The sequence below is a fragment of the Patagioenas fasciata genome, chromosome Z (genome assembly GCF_037038585.1).
Source record: "Patagioenas fasciata isolate bPatFas1 chromosome Z, bPatFas1.hap1, whole genome shotgun sequence".
In the NCBI taxonomy this organism is placed as follows: Eukaryota; Metazoa; Chordata; class Aves; order Columbiformes; family Columbidae; genus Patagioenas; species Patagioenas fasciata.
The window spans coordinates 81,507,580-81,527,054 of NC_092560.1; the positions used below are offsets into that span (position 1 = coordinate 81,507,580).

A 19,475-nucleotide genomic window follows, 5' to 3' on the forward strand; every position below is an offset into this window, starting at 1 on the left:
CTGCACATCCCCTCTGCCCTAAGTCTTCTGCCTCCCCCTTGCCCAAACCCTTCATTTAAAGCTGATAATGTACTGAATAGGTTTCAATTAATGTAATTTCCTTCTTACTTATAAATCTGTGACTAGTCAAGGAGAGGAAAGGTGTAAAAAGAAGCAGTTCCTTAAGCCAAAAAGCAGCACAAGCGAGGGTCAGTGGAGTTTACATTCGCTTCTACATGTTCATGTCATAAAACTCAGATACTGACTTATAAAATGTTTGCTAGTGAATGTCCTAGCTGCAGCCGAAAAAGGTTTTGACAGCAGTTTATCCTACTCATGTCTAGCAAGTTGTGTTGTGTTTGGACCATCAAAATCTTATGGGCTCCTTAACGATACCCAAGAGGCAGTCAAGAGGTTTCTTTTTTTTTCTTTTTTGGTCAATATGAGCTTGGTTAAAGCTTCAGTGTTTGTCAACAAGTCCAAAATGTTCTTGTTAAGTGAAGGCAAAGAGAGTTTGCCTTGCTTCATGGTTCACCTTCAAGTGGGACATGTTGAGGTCTGCCAGGATTCCCTTCTGTTGGTCTTGCCTTACAGCAGTCCCTAGAAAGTGAGTAACCAAATCAGGGGGATACGCCTGCTTCAAGAGCTAGACAAGGGACCACTCTTTCCTATATGCATGGCCACAGAGCAGCTGGTGTTTTGGGTTGCTTCGTCCTGCAGGTTTATACTTTGTGATGGGGGTAAGCAGCACATTCACTGCCTTACAGTGGAAAAACTGAGGCATTAACATGCCTCTATTTGCGTAATGCTCTGTGTCAGCACGAGCTGAAAGTGAAGCCCCAGCTCATTCAGTCACCAGAGCATCCTCCTGCCTTTAAATCACGGGTCCGTCTTGACCTTCCCGTACCCCACTCAGTCACTGCCTGGGTTGCACAAGTGAGAACAAAGTGACACTTGTTTGCCACGTCCAAAGAGCTCACTCAAGCAGGTGATTGTCTTGCCTCCTTTTTCAGTCCTAAAACAAAGTGTTGAAAGTGTTGTCCTGTGATGTAAAACATCCCGTATGTTCCCCCAGGACTGGATTTTTTTGCTTTCCGAGTGCAAGTGGCACTGAAAGGAAAAGAGGTCAAAATTGCAGGGTATGGGGAATAATTCCCAGGTACTGAAATTAGGAGAGAGTTCTGAGCGCTCATCCTGTACACTCTTCACAGGGCAGGGAGTAAAGGAGCTTTAGCAGCTCTAGCTGCAGTTGCTAAAGAGCTGATCCTTTGTTTGCAACCCTGACAGAAAAAAAAAAAAAATGGATAAGACGATGAGAAATCAATAAAAATCAGTTAAAAACTCCTCATTGTTTATTTGGCTTGGGAATGTTGAGAGGCCAGATCTGAGACCAACACAAAACCATGTCTTGCAGCAAAGACCATGGTTCTTAGCCATGAACCTCTATTCATCTCCAAAAGGGAAGTTTCTCCCTCCTGAGTTCAGCAAGAGAGGTTTGGTTTTATTTAATCATGCATAGTTTCAGCACATGTGCTGCATCATGTTTGGATGAAGGTTTGGGGCTTAAACTCCAGATGGATTTGGACCTCAGAACCGAGGGGCATCTAGTATGCAAGCTAAAGAATTGGACACGTGTATTTTATGCTTAAAATGAAAATATCAAGCCATTAAACTTTCTGTGCTTTGATCTCCCTGTCTCCAAATACGGGATATGACAGCATACGACACCCTCTATGATAAAGGAAGTGGCTCCCAAGATCTGCAAAGCATTTTGAAACCTAAAGTGATGTCTAAGCGCCATTTCATTTTATTTAGCTTGCCCCGTTTTTTTGGTCTCTCGGTCAAAACAAGAAAAAACACACAAAGATCTTGAATCAGTGCTGCTTTTGGTTTTTATTTGAGTTTGAAGCCCCAGAAATGAAAGCAGGGGGAGTGAGACAGGAACTATAAACTGAAACTAAAAAGCAGAGTTGAAGAAGAACAAGAGAACTGAAAACTCTGAGCTTTGCCAGGGTGTCTTCAGCTGTAACCATCTGAAGGCTGAGCTCACGCCAGAGTGGGAAATCGTACTTTTTCGCATAGCAAAAAGAGAAGAGCTTCCCTCAAGAGACTGATAAGTCTGGCTACCTCAAAAGTTTTAGTTTCTAAAATTTCTAAAATAATAACCATAACATCAGTAGAGACCTTTTTTTTTTTTTTTTTGCGAGGAGAGTCAAACCACTTTGGGTATCAGTTTTCAGGGGAAACTGAGGCTCACAGCTGTAACCTCAGTTGCCACAGGTTATTCATATGTAACATTGCTGTTTCAAAAAGTTTAAATTTCACAATTTCCAGGCTAGTACTTCAGGCAGTAATATTTCTCCAGGGTCATCTACTCAGTTGGTCAGGATTTTACATGGTGAAGAACCACCTTCTGACCAGTTTAGAAATTTACCCCATTCATGAAGCAAATGTATTTTTTTTTTTTCTCTCCTCATGTGGTTTCTGGTTCTCAGCAGCACATTTCTCTGCAAGAGGCTAAAAGGGCCTCCTGCCAGCCCCGTGACACAGAGTTTCAGCAAAGAAGTGACCAAAAACAAGTCTGAGTAAATGTCTTTTTTGGGTGTTTGTGATTTGACTCAGCAGTCCAGACCTTGATTTTTATCTTCTCAAATGAGTGGGTGGGAGGGATGGGTGATAACAATTCAAAGCAATGCAGTTCCTAGCATCTGAGGCTGAAAGGAGGGACAGTATTTTACAGTAAGCGCTATCAACGTTGTGATATTACTAATGCAGTTTCTCACCCCGTTGTTGTAACATTTTGTGACCAGGATGGTGGCTCAGTTCATTTCCATTTCCCACGGGACACTTTTTTTGTTTGGAATATTTCAGGAATGATAGAAATACTTCATCCTTCCCCCTTTGACTTGTTACATGTCAGGATAATCTGATGAGTGAGCTAAGGTGAAAGTGAACATCAAATATTAAAAAGATGATGAAGCAACATGGGCGGAAGCTGAAGAAAAGTAGAAGTTTGGTAGAGTTCGATAAGTTTGACTGGACAGATCTCCCTCAGACTTTGAAAAACAAAAACGTTGCCCTTGCCTTCCCCAAAAATGTAATTCTTTTGTCAAAGAATGAAAATGCACAGAAATTGGAGTGTTCTTCAGCCTTCAGACATTCACAGAGAAATCTACATTGCCTTTGGGGAATTTAAAGGAAAACAAACATATATTTTTGGTCATGTTTGGCAATATAGGAGAGATAATTGAGGTGTTGGTTTTTTGTTTGTTTTTTTGTTGGTTTTTTTTTTTTTTTCTTTTAATCTCCAGGCAGACCAGGGAGGAGGCTGGCTCCAGCGGGCAGGAGCCATGGCCACCACTGTACTGCCCCAGCCCTGCTGCTCTGCCTGGGCTGCCCCCGGCTTCTGATGGGAATTAAGGGGCTTTTGGTTGCTCTTTGTCTTCTTTGCCACAAACTGGGCGGCCTGACCAGCTACTGGCTATCTCTTCATGGTCACCACCGACTTGCCTGTTACCATGTTGATCCCTGTAATTTTAATTCCAGTTCTTGCAGCAGTATGAAGACAGAGGCTTAGGTCCAGTCTTAAATAGTGGATTTGCGGTCCACTGTGACTCAAAGCCTTGGGGTTTTTTTGAATTTGCAACTCGGATGCTGAGATAGCTGATACAGGGAGCTGGAGAAAGCAAATGGCCTTAAAGCAAGAGTAAGGGTGAGAACCTAATGAGAACCACCAGCTAAGACAAGCGTTGAAACCTTGCACCAACACTCATCTGTTTCGTGGCTGGGAGATGTGGGACTCTCAGGATGGAGACGCTCAGGTCTTCAGGCTGCTCTCACATCTTTGAGTCTTCCTATTAATGATGTGGTTTGGCTTCCTTGGTCAACAAGTGGCCACATGCTGCAGCAATAGTCCCTGAGTGTGTTCCCCCTCTTGTTGCCATGGATAGTCATAATGAAGGGCACTGAAGAAGTTTCTATTTAAGGGTAACAGAAGTCCTTTAGCCTTTGTGAGACCAAGATGGGCAAACACAATCCCTTGAGTTTCATTACTAGTGATCTTGTGCCTGCTGCAAGTAGAATTATCTGGATCTTGACAGATCAAGTATGCCTGGAGTAGTCCAGTGTTTGGATGGGAGAGTTTTTGAAGGCCTTAGCTTCTGTTGGCACGAATAAGAAATCATGGTTGAACACCTCAAGTATAATAGATCAGAGATGATCCTCCTATTGGTTTGAAAAACTTCTCTCAGGCACACTGGGGAAGTCCTACAATGAACAGATTTCTTAGCTGTAAACCTGAGAACAGAGAAAGAATTGCAGAACAGTAGAGAGCCTTTCCAAATAAAAAAACTCAGAGATGGAAAGCAAGACAAGGACCCCAAAAATTCTCAGTGTCACATCGATAGTGCAGTCATGAGAGGACAGCACCTTCTCTTAGAGCAACATGGAGAAGCAAATTAATTTGGGACCTCACTACAGAGACTAGAAACATGAAACAATGTGTTTCTGAAGTGGACAGATGTTTAAAACGTCCAGTCAGAGGTGGAAAAGATGGCACCTGATGCTCCTTGACCTGCTGCAGATGCTATCCTGAGAGTAGGCACACTGAGGGATCTCCTGCATCTTTCAATGCCAATCTTACTCTCTTCAGAGGATGAACTAGCTGGTTTTGTGGGAATCTTGGACCCCAAGGGAGTGTGCAGTGTTTGGGAGTCAGCTTGAATGCCATTAGCTCAGTGGTGGTCGCTTCAGCTCCCATATCTTTAAACAAAACTGCACAAAGAAACAGAACACCTCCACCTCTTCCCAGTTTTCCATGCTGCATCCCCTTCCCATTGACTTCCTTGCAGTTCATTGTCATCCTTAACTAGGGAATTCTGATTTAATGGTGTGCTGAACAGATTACGCTTGACACCATTTCCCCTTCTTTCTGTCCTGTTTCCACAGAATAATGTAAGATGATCTTTAGCAAGTTCCCCTTTGTTTAGAATAAAATCCAAATGGGGGATTAGATTGATTGCTGGCTCTGTGTTATTTTGTGTTCACTGGAACATCTTTCCATCGCAATAGCATCAAATGTAGAGTCAGGAACTTGACCCGGCAGGTGCCAGCTGTTGGGAATACAAATGTTCAGCTGTAGGAAATCTCTCTGTTCCAGCGGTGCTGTGGAAGCAATTAGGTAGAGAATAATGGAAGTGCTGCAGTAAGACAGAAGAGACTTGAGTCCACAGAGGTTCTTCATGGTGAGATCATAAACCACAAGACCAGAGTGTGGATGGGCTGGTGGTGTCAGCTGAAACCTGTGGTGGAATTCATCTCCTTGCAGAGGGCTTGTCTCTGGCTGTTGTTGTTGCTGCTTTTAATGTTTCCCGAAATTGGAGGCCCCATTGTGGGTGACTGCAGCAGCATTAAAGGTGGAAATGCAGCTGTGTTTCAGTTTTAGGTGAACTTCTGGTTTCTGTTTCCACTGTCACAAAGTATTTCACATTCACAAAGCTTTTCTCCCTTTCTGAAGGCTGCAAGCAGACTGCTAGGATTGGGAAAGGGTTGTTCTCTATTGCCAGAGATGATAAACCCAACTGCTGGAGCACCCATTACCACTCTCTGCATGTTACATACCTACCTGTACTTTAAAAGTATTTAAAAGGCACCCAAAAGAAAGATGGGGACAGACTTTTTAGTAGGAGCTGTTACGACAGGACAAGGGGTGATAGTTTTTAACTAAAGGAGGGGAGATTCAGGCTGGACATGAGGAAGAAATTGTTGTCCCTGAGGGTGGTGAGAGCCTGGCCCATTTTGCCCAGAGAGGTGGTGGATGAACCATCCCTGGAGACATCCCAGGCCAGGCTGGACGGGGTTCTGAGCAACCTGAGCTGGTGAAGATGTCCCTGTTCATGGCAGGGGTGGCACTGGGGAGCTGGGAAGGTCCCTTCCAATCCAAGCTAGTCTGTGATTCTATGGCTCTATGATTCTATGTGCAGATGCAGATGTAAAAAAATGGGGAGCCCAAGACAGGCAACACTCATTTTGCTCAGTGTTTGCAAGCAGCAGAACAATCATGCATTAAAATATTTCACCTGCTCAATTTTACTCTATTGTAGAGCCGGGCTGAAATGGGAAATCATAAGCATGAATCAGAAACTACCATATTTATACAGGATCATCTCTTCTCCTCTGTGTTTGTGAAGGACTCAGGTGTTGCTAATGCAAGGGCTATTTCTCTTATGTTTTGTGCAGCAACACCTTTTCTCTGGAAAGCATCTGCGGCTTCTCTGTGCCCACATGCAACCCCTGCTGCCTTGGGAAGAGGAGATCTGCTCTTCCTCCACAGCTGCCTCTCCCCACAGGGGTTTCCCCACCATGATCTCATGGAGCTCTAATGATAATTATCATGGTCTCGTGGCTCAGTGGTGTCTGCCTTGAGACGAATCAACCGTATGGCTTTTGATGCCTATATCAGCGTGAGGCGCATGTTTTTGCACACACACTCCTGTTCTACCCATAGTTTGTACCCTGCAGACAAGTGTGAGCTGAATTCTACTCCCATTTCTTGCTCGTCTGCCTATGCTGCTGTATAAAAAGATTAGGGTGATTTGGAAAATTAGGGCAAACCTCAGCCCCGTGGCACAGTTGTCAGGTTTGAAGAATCTGGGGGGTTTTCTCCAGCACGATTTAGGAGATAAGAATCTCTCTTTGCCTTCTCTGGCTGGAGGTTTCTCAGTGGGAAGCTCTTTGCTGGAGCATGGTGCCTCCTTGCCAGGGGAGCAGCACATGAGGTGATCTCTCTGAACAGGTTAAATAAACAGTACTGTGTTCGGGTTAATTGTCACTGGTTCTGGTGCTCTCCATTACTGATCTGTCTGGGAGCCTGGCCAAGGAGCAGATGCAAGAAACAGCATCATCACCTCCCTCCTCATCCTCATTGTGTGTGGCTTTGTCCTCCTTCTTCTTCTCCCCACACCTTTTTTTTTTTTCCTATTTTTTTTTTTCCTATTTTTTTTTTCCCCTTTGGCTAAGCAAATAGGCCAGATGGCAGTGAGGGGAACAGACAACAAGTGAGCCATGGCATATGGGCAGCCTGTTTAATTTTGACTCCTGTTAGGAAGTAGCTTGCAAGGAGATAAGTTATAAAAGCGGAAGAGAAGGAGTGTGCATTGGACAGGAGGGGCAGGAGAAAGGGGAGACCCTTTTTTGGGATTAAGCAGCCCAGTCAAGGGAGTCTGGAGTGCAGGAGACTGAAGCCCTGGCTGCATTCCTGACACAAAGCAGTAAATTAGTTGTTTCTGTGTCAGTTTGTGTAGGAAGTCTTGTTGACTGCACACGGGGAGGAAAGATGGAGATGTCTGTCCTCAAAAGAGGAGGAGAAGGAGGAGGTGTCTCTGATTTCCAGCTCACCCACCCTCCCCCAGGCAAGCTCCAGCCAGCCTTAGAAGCTGTGATGTAGAGACATTTGCCCAGCTGCAGAATGGGAATCATGTTGCCCAAGATGGTTCTTATCTGTGCATATGATTGTGTATGTTTCGTTCATACCTTGTATCGGGTATCAATGTAAGATCATTCACTATGCACTTTGAAGAAAAAGGCATGATGTTTTAGTTTCATTACAAAACTAAGTAAACAGCTGACACAAAATAAAAAGAAAGGCAGCTTAATAATAATGTAGTTTGCAGCTATTCTCCTTTCCACTTCCCTTTTGGCATTCATTTTTCTCTCTTCTATTTTGCTTTTTGCATTCAATATGTTGGCTATCAACTTCTTGCTATCTATTCATATCATTCATGCATTTCAGATTTTGCTGACTGAGACCAAAGTGCACCCTGCCTTGAATGTGTCTCAGTGGTTTAGGGACAAAATTGGAGTTAGTTGCACTAAATTATATATGTATGAGGTTTCCTGGCTTCATTTTGATGAACTGAGACTTTCAGACATGGGGAGGGGTAGGTAGTTGTGTTTTTCTTAGTTTTTATAAATGTGTTGAATTTGTCTCAGAACTTCATTGAAATATAGATAAAAATGCCTACACCGTTGAGGAACTTGAGGAGTTTTGTCCCCATTGATGCTCACAAAGATTTAGGGTTGCTTGGTACACGTTTCCATCTCCAAAACTGCTTCACTTCACCCTGGAGGTGTCTTTAAAAATCTTCCATTTTGGTCAACAACTTCCATTTTTTTTTTTTTTTTATTTTATTTTGTTTCCTATTTGCTCCTCTTTGATGAGAAGGAACATGGAATCCCAATACAACTATCACGCCTGTGGACCATCTGAAGCTCTGTGAATATTATCAACATCCTGACTGGTGATGGGTAACTTTGGCTTGACATGCCCATGGACAGGATTCTGCTGTGAGCTCCACACTTGTGCTTGTCAGGGTGGGAAAACACTACAAACCAATTATCTCTGGGAATCTCAAGCCCTGTTGGCAAGATACTGATGATCCTGGACTGTGGTTGTGCTCTACGCCTGCACAAATAATTTTATGTATGACATTCATTCTGAAGAGAAGTTTTTATTCACCAGAGAGTCTGCAGTGAAATAATTATGCATTACTGGCTTGGTGGAGCAGAATTTTAACTTCCAGCTCAGGCATTCCTCCACTGGTTAGATTTAACATGATATAGAAACACAAGCTTGTGATTTATTGGTGAAATATTTAAGAAAGATTGTTAAATTATTCAGATAGCAGAGTTTAAAGCAGGTAAGCAGGAAAAACAAACAAACAACACATGCACACCACCAAAAAGGTCCCAAACAAACAGAAAAAGACCACAAAAAACCAGCATATCCAAACAAGAACTTTTCTTGAATTTGAAAAACCTACATTTGAACTTGCTAGATATCGATAGCAAAAAGTGCTGTTTCAGGATGAGGAAAAACATTTTAAAAGAAAACCTCTCAACCTTATTATCTTTCCAACAAACTTAACCTTGAATCTCTCTCCACCTGATTCCTGCAGACTGTTTTATCTGCAGTTCTAGGAATTGTTGCAGCCTGCCGCTGTTTCCTATCTCTCATCTACCACATCTTTGGGCAATCACCCAACCTGAGTGCAATTTTCCTCTTTCTATGAATGATAATTGAGAGGCTTTTTGTCCTAGTGTTGATGAACCAGGCAGCAGCCTCTCCAGTCTTCCTGCCTGATGTTTGTATATCACCTCATCTTGTCTGGCACATGGAGTTGATCTTCCATCCTACCCTGTGCTCGAGAAAAAGTCTGTTGATCTTGCTATACCTGTGATTGCCCCGTTGCCCTCTGATATCTGGATAATGTGCTCGCAACGTAAAACTAGAGTTGTCTTCTTAGAGAGGAAAAAGGGATCATGCTTATGGCCTCTGAGTACTCCTAAGTTGTGGCAACAGTAGTGTAGACTCAGTGAATTAAAAGTTGAGTAAAGTGTAAGGGTCTTTTTGTGGAGCCCTAGTGCTGAATTCCAGACTATATACTGTGTTGAAATTGCTGAGTTGTAAGAAAGATTTATCGCTGTTTTCGGTTTCTGTGTACCTAAGTTTCTCCAAATTTGAGAGAGGTTACTAGTTGCCATAGCCATATCTGATCTAAATGTAAGATCAGTGTGACACTTGAAAAGCAAGGGTGATTAGACTTTGATATGTCTTCAGTGAAAACACATCGGAGGTCTGCATCAAAATCTGTTCACAGCTTTGAAAAATTAATCCCTTTTTCTTAATCTACCGCACTTTCAGTACAAAGAACAAGCATTTTTCAAGGCTGATCTCCTCAAGAAAATGTTCTGTCTTGGGTGCTGCAGCTGAGGAGGAGAAAACTTACAGAGTCTGATTCTATCAAATACATGGCAGCTGAAAAGATCATTAGGACAGGCAAATACAGAGAGTACTTTTGCAAATAGTATTTATCGTAGGGATATTTTTTTGGGGGGATGTGTCTGTGTGCATCTATATTCTACTTCTCCACCTGCCTTCAAAACGAAGCTGAGAAAAAGGATTTGCTCAGCCTTTTTGTTGCTATAGGGGGAAGGGTGCCATTTGTGTGCAGTGCTACAAGACAGATGCTGCAGGTGAAACTACCCCAGAGGAGACAACCGGGGGGACAGCTCCTGGAATCAAAGCACTTCTTTTTCTTTTTCTCCTCTTTGTGGGTTTTCTGTGCTGTGGGACTAGGTCCTTTATGGCATGTAGGAGCAGGCAAGAGTTTATGGAGCAATCAATTCCATTGGTGGCAGCAATGGCAATCACAGAATGCTTCAAGCTTTTGTAATAGATTTTGTGTGTGTGTGAGCTGAAAATATAGCCAGGAGTGAAGGGGATGTGAAATGCGGGGCTTTTTTTTTTATCCCCTAGGAAAGAGCCTGTCTGAGTTCTTTTATGCTTTTCAGGCTCAGAGATGAGGGAGAGCTTGCGTATGAGTGAGGGCGTGCGCGCATCTGTGCCCATACAACCGCTCAAGTGGGAAAAAACCCCGTTTGCGGTTCACACAGGAGGAATTTCTGATGGAGACAACAGTGCTAAGCAGAAAGGCACATCCTGATCTCTAGCAAGTGAGGGGCACGCTCGCACGCACATGCACACACACATATACTCTCTGGGCGCTCTGCACAATACGTGCAAAGCGCTGCCCTTTAATGAACGTAACCTATGGCGGCTGGGATGCAGCCGGCCAGACCTCGCCATTAATAAACTGGGAACATTCTTCTCCTTTTTAGTCCCTTTCAATGCCAAGCCCTGTGGTTTGATCTCCCTTGAATGCTGCTCCCCCTCATTTGGGGCTCCAATTCTGAGAAGATTTGGCGCATTGTTTGAGGTCGCAGGATGTCGGATTGATTTCGAAGCTTTTGTATTGACTCCGGGCTCCTGAATGAAGCTGTCATGTGTGTCTGTGGTTGGCTAGCAGGCTGTCCGGCTGCAAGCTGTGCCTTCCTTTGTTGTTTAGGCCTCATTGAGCTGAGGGAAGAGGCTCATTTCAGGGTGATTTACCACCACCCAAACACCAGCTGTCTGTTGTACTGCTGCTTGACTCCACCTTGGATTCAGTTCTCATTTCCCTTCGTTTCCCCCCTTCTCTTCTCCTACTCTACCACTGTAGGAACTTGGGCATCAGTGCTTCAAGACACACAGATCACCGTGGCAGAACAGTGTAAAAAAACATAAACAATGAGTATGTTGTTCTTTCCAAAGTCATTTATCCACCTGTGGGGATATTTTTTTAGGGTTCACTGTTGCGGCATTATATGCATGTTCTTCTTGGTGAAAAACAGACCTATGACTCTAGGGGAAAAAAATAAATAATAAAAACACTATGTTCCTTTTGACTTGTTACTAAGTAGCCCATAGTGAAAAACAGTAACGATTTTGTTTAAAAATAACTATTAAGCACAGTGTCAGGACAGCAGTCTGAATTGCGCAGCCTCCCTGGTGCAGACTGTCAGGCTGCAAGTGTGCTCTTTGGTCCTGGGAGCACTGGGATATTTGGATAGATGGAGAACGATAGCATCACCTCCCTACATGCTTGCCATTCCTGAGCAGGCATGATTGCTGTGTTTAGGTGGATATCATGCTGGAGAGGTATTTTGATGGTGTAACGCAGGAGAAGAAGAAAAGGGAAGAGACTGGAGGGCTGCTCAGCTCAGCTTCACAAAGAAAAGTACTTCTGCCTCAAGAGCCAGGCTGCTTCAGCAGCTGAAATTCTGATAAAAGCCTTGGAAAGGCCAGGCTAGAAGCTGAGCTCTTCTCCAGGTTGCCATGGGCCAAGGCTTAGTTATCTTGCATCACCTCGCGTTTCTGTCTGTTAGCAGGGGGCATTTTGAGGCTATTGCAAGGCAGAAGAGATAGAGCATGAACAGCAGAAAGCCAGGTTTGGCCAGTGAAACCTTTCAGGGGCCAAGTGGCGACTGGTTGTGCCAGCTCCTTGGGGGTGAGTCTACAGCCAGTATTTTTGATGGCTGTTGCTCAAAACCGAGGAAGGCTGATGGGAACTGAGTGGGTCAGAGCCCAGCTGGACCTGCCAGCAGCTGCAAAGTGCATGGCATGGTGCTACAAAGCTGAGCCTGTGTCTTGAGCTGATCCTTCCAGATGCAGATGGGGGAGAGCAGCAGGAAGACAGGATGTCCCAGTTAATCCCAGCCAGCTCCTCTGAAGCACAGAGCCTGGCAGCTCCATGGAGGCCCATCAATACCATGTGTGTCATGTTCAACTCCTTTAAACAGGGCTGGCAGCCCCACAAGGGACTGCCACAGCCTCTGGGGATGCCATGGTAATTTATTTGTCCCCGCGCCTCCCCCCCTAGAGCTGTTGGTGTGAAATGAGTTGTGACCAGCCCTCATTTGACTTCTGGGTGACGCAGTTTGATGTTTCTTGACCGCAGGCTGCTAAAACTGGCAACTGATCAGCTCCTGTCACCCATGCAGCTGAGATAATTAAGCCTGTTACTATTATTATTTTTCTTCTTTTTCTGCTAACTTTGACCAACTGCTGGATTCTGTGGTGCAAGGAGGAGGGTGATGCCAGTGATACTCCCTGGAAGACACGGGATAATGGCATATAAGTGCTTCAATCGTCAGTTCTTGTCAAGGAGTCTTCCTGCTTTTTGCCTGGGGAAGGGGATGCCGATGCCTGATGATAGGTGGGAGCAAGCTGAAGGCTAAACGAGCTTTTCCACTGAACATCCTCATGCCTATCTGCTTCTAAAAGAGAGCACCACATTAAAAACAGGCAGCACAGGATTGTTTAGTAGCAATACATTTGTGAGCTTTCAAGATCACTGTGTTCCTCCCCAGTCCTGTTATCAAAATGCCACAAACTGTGGAAATGATGCCCCATAAATTAAGACTGAACATCTGTAGTACTCAGTGAGATGAGGCTCCTTTCTTTGTGGTGTTCTCCTCTCCCTTGTCTGCAAGCATCAGGAGCTGCTGGATGAAGAAGGGAGAGATGTACAAGCAGGCAACAACCACAGCAGTATAGCCCCTGTGAGGTGTTTTAATTTCTTAACAAAATCCTTGGGCACTAGAAACTGTAAAATATCATACAGATAAACAAACAAAAACTCACTGACCTTGAGCACCCTGGAGGGCTCTGTTTCAGATCGCTGAATAAAAGCTGAAGTTGAATATGCATGTTTAATGTAACACAAGGCCTGTGCTGTGGAAAAGCATGCTTTTTTCTAATCTGGTTCCAGACAGAAGCATCCAAACAGAAGCCCCTTTCCCTATCCCCACTGAACTGCTTCATGTAAGCAAGGAAATCCCTGAACGACAAGGCCTCCATCTGCTCTTGAACAGAGTTGCGACTGGCTGCAAATGTTGTCCATATGCTTTTTTTTATTTTGCCTTTCAACTTAGCTGCCTAACGTTAGACACCTATCCCCAAATTAAGCATCTGCTCATAATAAGTTTCCCTAAAAAAAAAGGTACTGGTTGTACCTAATTCAGGTGAAGCTCATTGGGAGTGGTGCATCTGCAGTTGGAAAGGAGATGAGATTATTAATTCAGTGCATTGTTTTCGTTTGCTTTACTGTCAGGGAGAAACAAAAAAACTGTCAAGTTTTGGGTTCATATTCCCCCTTTGTTCTTGATTTTACAGGTGATTATGGGCAACACCTTGTAATTTCTCTCTGTTAAATAAAGCTGGTGATAATCTAGAAAGATTTAGATGTCAAGAGAAGAGTTGTCCTTCTTATTTTCTGTAGGAGCTCATTGTAGTCCTGGTACAAGAAATCTGTACCAAGAATGCAGGATCCCATTGAGGGAGTGCCACCAGCCACCTGGGCTGGCCACAGCAAATGTCCATTCCCTGCACTGCACCAGCCTGGGATGTCAGGGTTAGACATGAGAAAATTTTTTTTACACTGAGGGTGGTGAGAGCCTGGCCCAGGTCGGCCACAGAGGTGGTGGAGACATCCCAGGCCAGGCTGGACAGGGCTCTGAGCAACCTGAGCTGGTGAAGATGTCCCTGCTCATGGCAGGGGTGGCACTGGGGGAGCTGGGAAGGTCCTTTCCAATCCAAACTGTTCTATGATTCTATGGTTCTTTACTTCCAGCTAGACAGGAGAACATGACCATGATGTGTCACGAGTTTGGGTTGCATTACAATGCATCCTTCAAGCCAGAGAAGGTTCTAAACATGAGAGTTTTTCCTTGGTTTGTGATATAAGAAAGGCTGGAGTATCTTTTTCAACATAATGACTTCACAGTGGATACTGGGACAAGTTTGCTGTCAGCAAGTAATGTATGGATCCAGTTTTCTATATATTATCATATATATATATATATATATATATATGTTGCTGCTATAGGCAACCTAAGGTATACTAGCTGTCCATCAGCTGCCTGTTAGGAAATAGGTGGATGTCCTTTTGTATCTCTAGCTTGTCTCATATACCCTGGGGTGTCTAGAAAATCTCCTTTGGTTAGACAAGTCTAAGACATATCCCTGTGCCTCAGCTTCGTATTTCTAACATCAAAATTAAACACAATAGCTTTACATTTCTGTTTAATCACTTCTTTCTGAGGAGTGTTTTTTTTTTTTTTAATTTAAGAGACTGCAAACTAATTGTTGAAAGATTGTAGTAACAGATCAAGAGCAAAATAGCTTTGATAGATGGGTATCACAGGCAGTGAATGCCAGTTGGAAGTAGTCCCCTGAAAACCTCAAAGTTTAGTAGGTTGCAATCAGCAGTCCAAGCACATTGGGCATTTTGATAAGGTATCAGATATAGGTACAGCCTTTTCAGTGTTTTGTTTTTAAGTAAGAGACCTCACCACACCTGGCAGGTTGCAGGCTCACCTGAGGTGACAAGAAGTTTATCTGCCTGTTTGGCTGCCAAGAGTCATCTCTCTGTTGCGTCCTGACATTGATCAGTGGTTACAATTCGTTTTAATTGTGTCCTTTACATTCATCATCATTTAGGGCAGAGTGCTTCCACTTAGCTAAACTCATTATCTGCTTGAATGTTACAGTCTTTTTTTCCGTATAAATTCATGCAACTGAAATATCGTGGCTGTCCACGTCTGTATACAAGCAGATTCTCCCTCTGTTGCCCAGCAGAAAATGAGAGTGTTTGCTTTTCAACTGCAGATGGCAAAAGTCTGAAAAATGACAATATGTCTTTGTCTATGTGTGTCTATGGGAAAGCAAGTGATGGTGCTGGGTTTGTGCGGACTCGGTTGTGTTACGGTTTGAGCTCAAGGAGTGTTTTCGCCAAATTTGGACCAGACCTTTCCTGACATGGTGATTTATCATGATGTCCAGGTCTGATAAGTTCCAAAAATGCTTTGGTGAAGATCCAAAGTGACTCAGTCCCCAGAAAATAACCAGGTTAACATGAGGGACCTTGCATGCTCAATCAACTTGATGGATTGTCAAAGAAAAGGGGGTGGTTGAGCTCAGCATATTTCCCAAACTGTTGTCTGTAAGCAAAGGAAGGAAAAGGGATACAGTTCCTTTGGAAATCTCCTTTGGTCCTACAGTATTATCGATGCTGCAGGATCTCTGTGAGCGAACTACAATGTTAGGTGAGGGTGGACTCTTGAATTCTTGGAAAGGACTTGCCAGTGGTTACATGGGCAAATCGTCCAAATGTGGGCAACTCACACCTGTAGACCTCATTTCACCCAATCTAGCTACACTAGAAGCAAGTACATGACAATGTTGAGCAGAAATGCTGGCATACAAACTTTACCTCAGGTCACTCCAGTTTGGTAAATGTGCTTCCTGAGTGTGGTAGACTTGTTGCTGTCCATGTACGTGTATGAAAACTTTTGGTTAAAATAACCTGTTCCTTTTCAGCTTGGCTTGCCCTTATTTCCACTGTGTTTTTTGGCACACTTGCTTTCCTTCTGCCTCTGCCTATGTGACATCCCTGATGCTGTGATGTTTGACCTTTGGGGAAGTCTCTTTGGCAGTTTGGGAACTACCCCTCTGTGGAAGGGTATCTCCCAGCAATGCAGAACGAGTCCACGGGTTTCCCTGATGTACTTTCTTCCCCTGCTCCTGGTCATAAATACAAGCCACTCGGTCTCCAGTGGTTCAGATTGTGCTTATGTTTTTCTTGCCTTATCTCTTGTAGGGAAAAGTCATTGGAGATGCAAAACTGCTCATGAGTTGTGGTTGCAGAAAAGGGAAAAATGCTCAAGTGAAAGACTCAGATCAGGTCAGTCAATATGTACCTTAACTGGTGGAAATAAAATAATGTGTTAACATCTGATTCATTTGAACTGTGCTATTGCATATCAGTGTCCCTGGACAAACAGAATCTTCGGTATGAGTGACAGTGATACAACATTAATGTTTTCATATTTGTTATTTTTAGAAAAACCCTCAAGCAAGAACAAAGATTCATTCCATTATGAGCTGTTAATGCCTTAGCCTGATTTATCCCCATCTGGTTTATTTATTCATGAATTCTGTTTCTTTCTAAATGTCCACCCCAGGCAATGCCTTTCTTAAAGAATATTTCACTTCTTTGCTGGCTAAATGGATGCAACCTTTGGTCTCATACCGTAGCTGCCTGGATGGGTGATAGTTACAGAGAAACAAGCCATTCTTTGCATGCTTTTATTCTGAAGTGACATCATCACAAGAACAGTCTTTATTGAGGTTCCTCATGATAGACATGTAAAAACTTGTTCCCAGTCTAATGTCCAGGTTTCAATATTCATTACTTGGAATAAATGGCTCCTTATTCTAAAATTGGTGAAACTGCTGTCAGTGGGACCACTTGTGGATTCAGTAATTGCAAGTGAGGTGGATTGTGCTCTGAACAACAGACAACTGGTGGTCTCTTCCTACCTCCTATCATTTTGCACTTATTCAGTCCAGACAGTTTTGACTCTGTCTAAATTTTCAATTATTATGGCCTTCTGGCTTTATAGCTAATTAGAAGTTTGAATTCTGAGATCATTTGTTCCAAAGGTGAAATAAAATTTGGTTTGGGCAGAAACATTTTATAGCGCATAATTCAATGTTAAATGTGGTAGAGTGAAACAGTTGTTCTAAAATATCAAATAACCTTGCTCTCTAATGTACCTTGTGAAAAAACTGTGACCAGTTACAGACCTGAAGTAGATTCAAACACTGTCCACAAAGCCCCAGGAACTCCTGATAATTTACTAATGGGGAAGGAGATCAGTTCCAAGAGGAAAAATGCTTTTCATTTTCAACATGCGTGTTCATCTACCCTAATTAATAACAGCGTCTGTGAGCCCTTGTTTTGTTAGTGTCTGAGAAGATCTGAGAACAAATTTATCTATTCTGCAGTGGGCTCTGTTGTGAGGAAGATTGGTCACACTTATAAATGCTTTTTAGGAATAAGTCTTTCACTGATTTTTTTTAATTAGTATTTTCAAAATAATGAATTTGTTGTTATAAGCCATAGTATCAGTTCACCATTGAGACAAGGATTCATATTATTTTATATAAAGAATAGCTGCAGATTCTCTCAAATGCAAGCTTTATTTTCTCATGCTGATATTCTAACATAGCAGGAGAAAATTAATTTAGAAAGGAAACCCTTTTACCAATTTTACTTTCTTGTATTTTGATGTACTCTGGTTGAATCAGTCTTGATTTATCACAGGAGTAGAGCACAGTCAGACCACTTGTAGTAGAGATTAAAAATGAAATGGGAACATCTCGATTGCAGAGACATTTTACAAAACACCATCTCTAACAAACCCTGAGTGTCGGACCTAAAACTCATTGATGGCGATACTTTAACCATAATGTAAGAAACAGTTTTTTGGAGGGAAAAAAAATATCTCATTCTCTTAAATGTTTTCTAGTACTGTGATAAATTATTCTTTGGTTTTTTGTTACTTTCTGAAGTCTGATTTTTAATATCTAGTGATGTGATAATTGTCTCAGTAACTGTTTTTTTGCTGGATCAACATAAACTATCAGGCAAGTGCTTCTGCAGAGGTTGTAATACTCGTTTGTCATGCCCCTGGCAGGGTCCTATCAGTATTTCAGGGGATAGGAGGTGGATGGGGAGGAAACGAGTTAAGGAGGGTGGATGGCAGCATGGAACATTTGTTTGTTAATGCAGGACCTCAGCTCAGCTTATAAATTATTGCCTGAGCCTTGTATGACTTCTATGGTGACATTGGCTGGGAAAGACAAACACTTGCCAATGATTGTAGGCTAATCCTCAGGACACTAATTGCCAGAAAACCAGGGAAGCATTATTTTAGGAACAACTTGTTTCACTTTGTGAAGGAGAAAAACACTGCACTTGATTTAGTTTTGTTTGACAAGATTTACCCTCTCCTCCTGCACCATGTCTCAGATTTTAAAGATATACCTTTGTTATTGTTGTAGCTTTTTCTTCTTTTTTTTTTCTTCTGTTTGTTTGTTTTTGGTTTTCAGTCTTGATTTGTGTTTTCCTGTGATGCCTCTGTAATATTGTGTGAAAACTGAACTTAGGTTTCATTTTCATGAATGTATACATAAATAGTTATGTGGGGTTTTTTACTATTTAAAGGTTTGGGACTAACCAGCTACTTTTTGGCTGTTTTTTGTGAAAGAAGTGCTATGTAAAGTTGTTTATTGTTATTATTATCATCATTATTATTATTATTATTATTATTATTTCAAGTCAATTTGGAAACTTGTGAAAAGTCCTGGACACACTGTCCCATCAGTGAAAATCTCCAACTGAATCGAGTCATGACCCCATTGCTGAGGATTTCATTTACTAGCATTTCTCTAGTATACCTCTAGAAGAGAAGGCACCTTAGCCTCCTTGACCTAAGATCTGCTTCCCTAAGTCTGGTATCCAAAGTCACATATCTGCATGATATTTTCCATGGTGCAAGCCACCGGTGTGTAAAACCTGGCCCCATTGCTGTCCAGGGCAGAAGTACAAAGAGGCTCACAAAGAGGGCTGAGATTTCACAACAGTCACAAGGATACCAACCTTAATGCTGGCTTTGCGCCAGAACAGGAGAAGCACCAGTGGTGTATTTTGTGTGGCTTCTCAGTCCAAATTAAACTCTGCGAGATGAGCTGGAAGGCTAAGCAGTGCAGTATAAATCCTACAAAATCTTTGAAAACCTCAAAGGAAATACAGCTGAGCACACTGAAAAGCTAGACTCCCATCCTCCATGAATGGTCTTGATGAAGCTTTGGGTTGGTGAAGCAGGATGACTGAGAGGAGTCCCAAAATACGGTCACTTCTTGGCAGAAAAACCCTCATGTCCTTGACTGCCATTGGCACCGTTGCCAGTTGTTTGTGTGCTTTGTGGGAGTGAAATTCATCTGTGCTCCAAGGCCCAGAACCAAGTCTCTGTACCACAAGTATCCTTCTGTAATTGTAAGATTCATATATGTTCTTCAGAGTGGTTATTAGTTTCCCAGTAATTTATGCCTCCCCATAAATTATTTTACTACTGCTTATTATTTGAGGTGGGTTGTTGCATAATAATGACAATCCTGGTCTAGGATTTCCTTGTGCTAAGTAGTATATTAACATATAACAGGAAAGAGGGTGCCCAGGAAGTGATTTCATTTGTGTACTTTCTGATGAAAG

The 19,475-nt window shown here is 42.8% G+C and overlaps 1 protein-coding gene across 8 annotated transcripts in view; it reads left to right on the forward strand.

The window, feature by feature from the left end:
* Positions 1-19,475, forward strand: part of SETBP1 (SET binding protein 1) — a 264,561-nt gene that overhangs the window by 35,030 nt on the left and 210,056 nt on the right. For 6 of the 8 annotated variants that reach the window (XR_011736563.1, XM_071802421.1, XM_071802422.1 and 3 more), the window contains exon 3: positions 16,017-16,100. The exons of the other annotated variants lie outside the window; for them this stretch is intronic. Coding sequence is in view for 5 of the 6 variants with exons in the window: in XM_071802421.1 (XP_071658522.1) it covers positions 16,017-16,100 (84 nt within the window). In the remaining variant the exon portion in view is untranslated. The remainder of the gene's footprint in view (positions 1-16,016; positions 16,101-19,475) is intronic. 8 annotated transcript variants of the gene reach the window in all.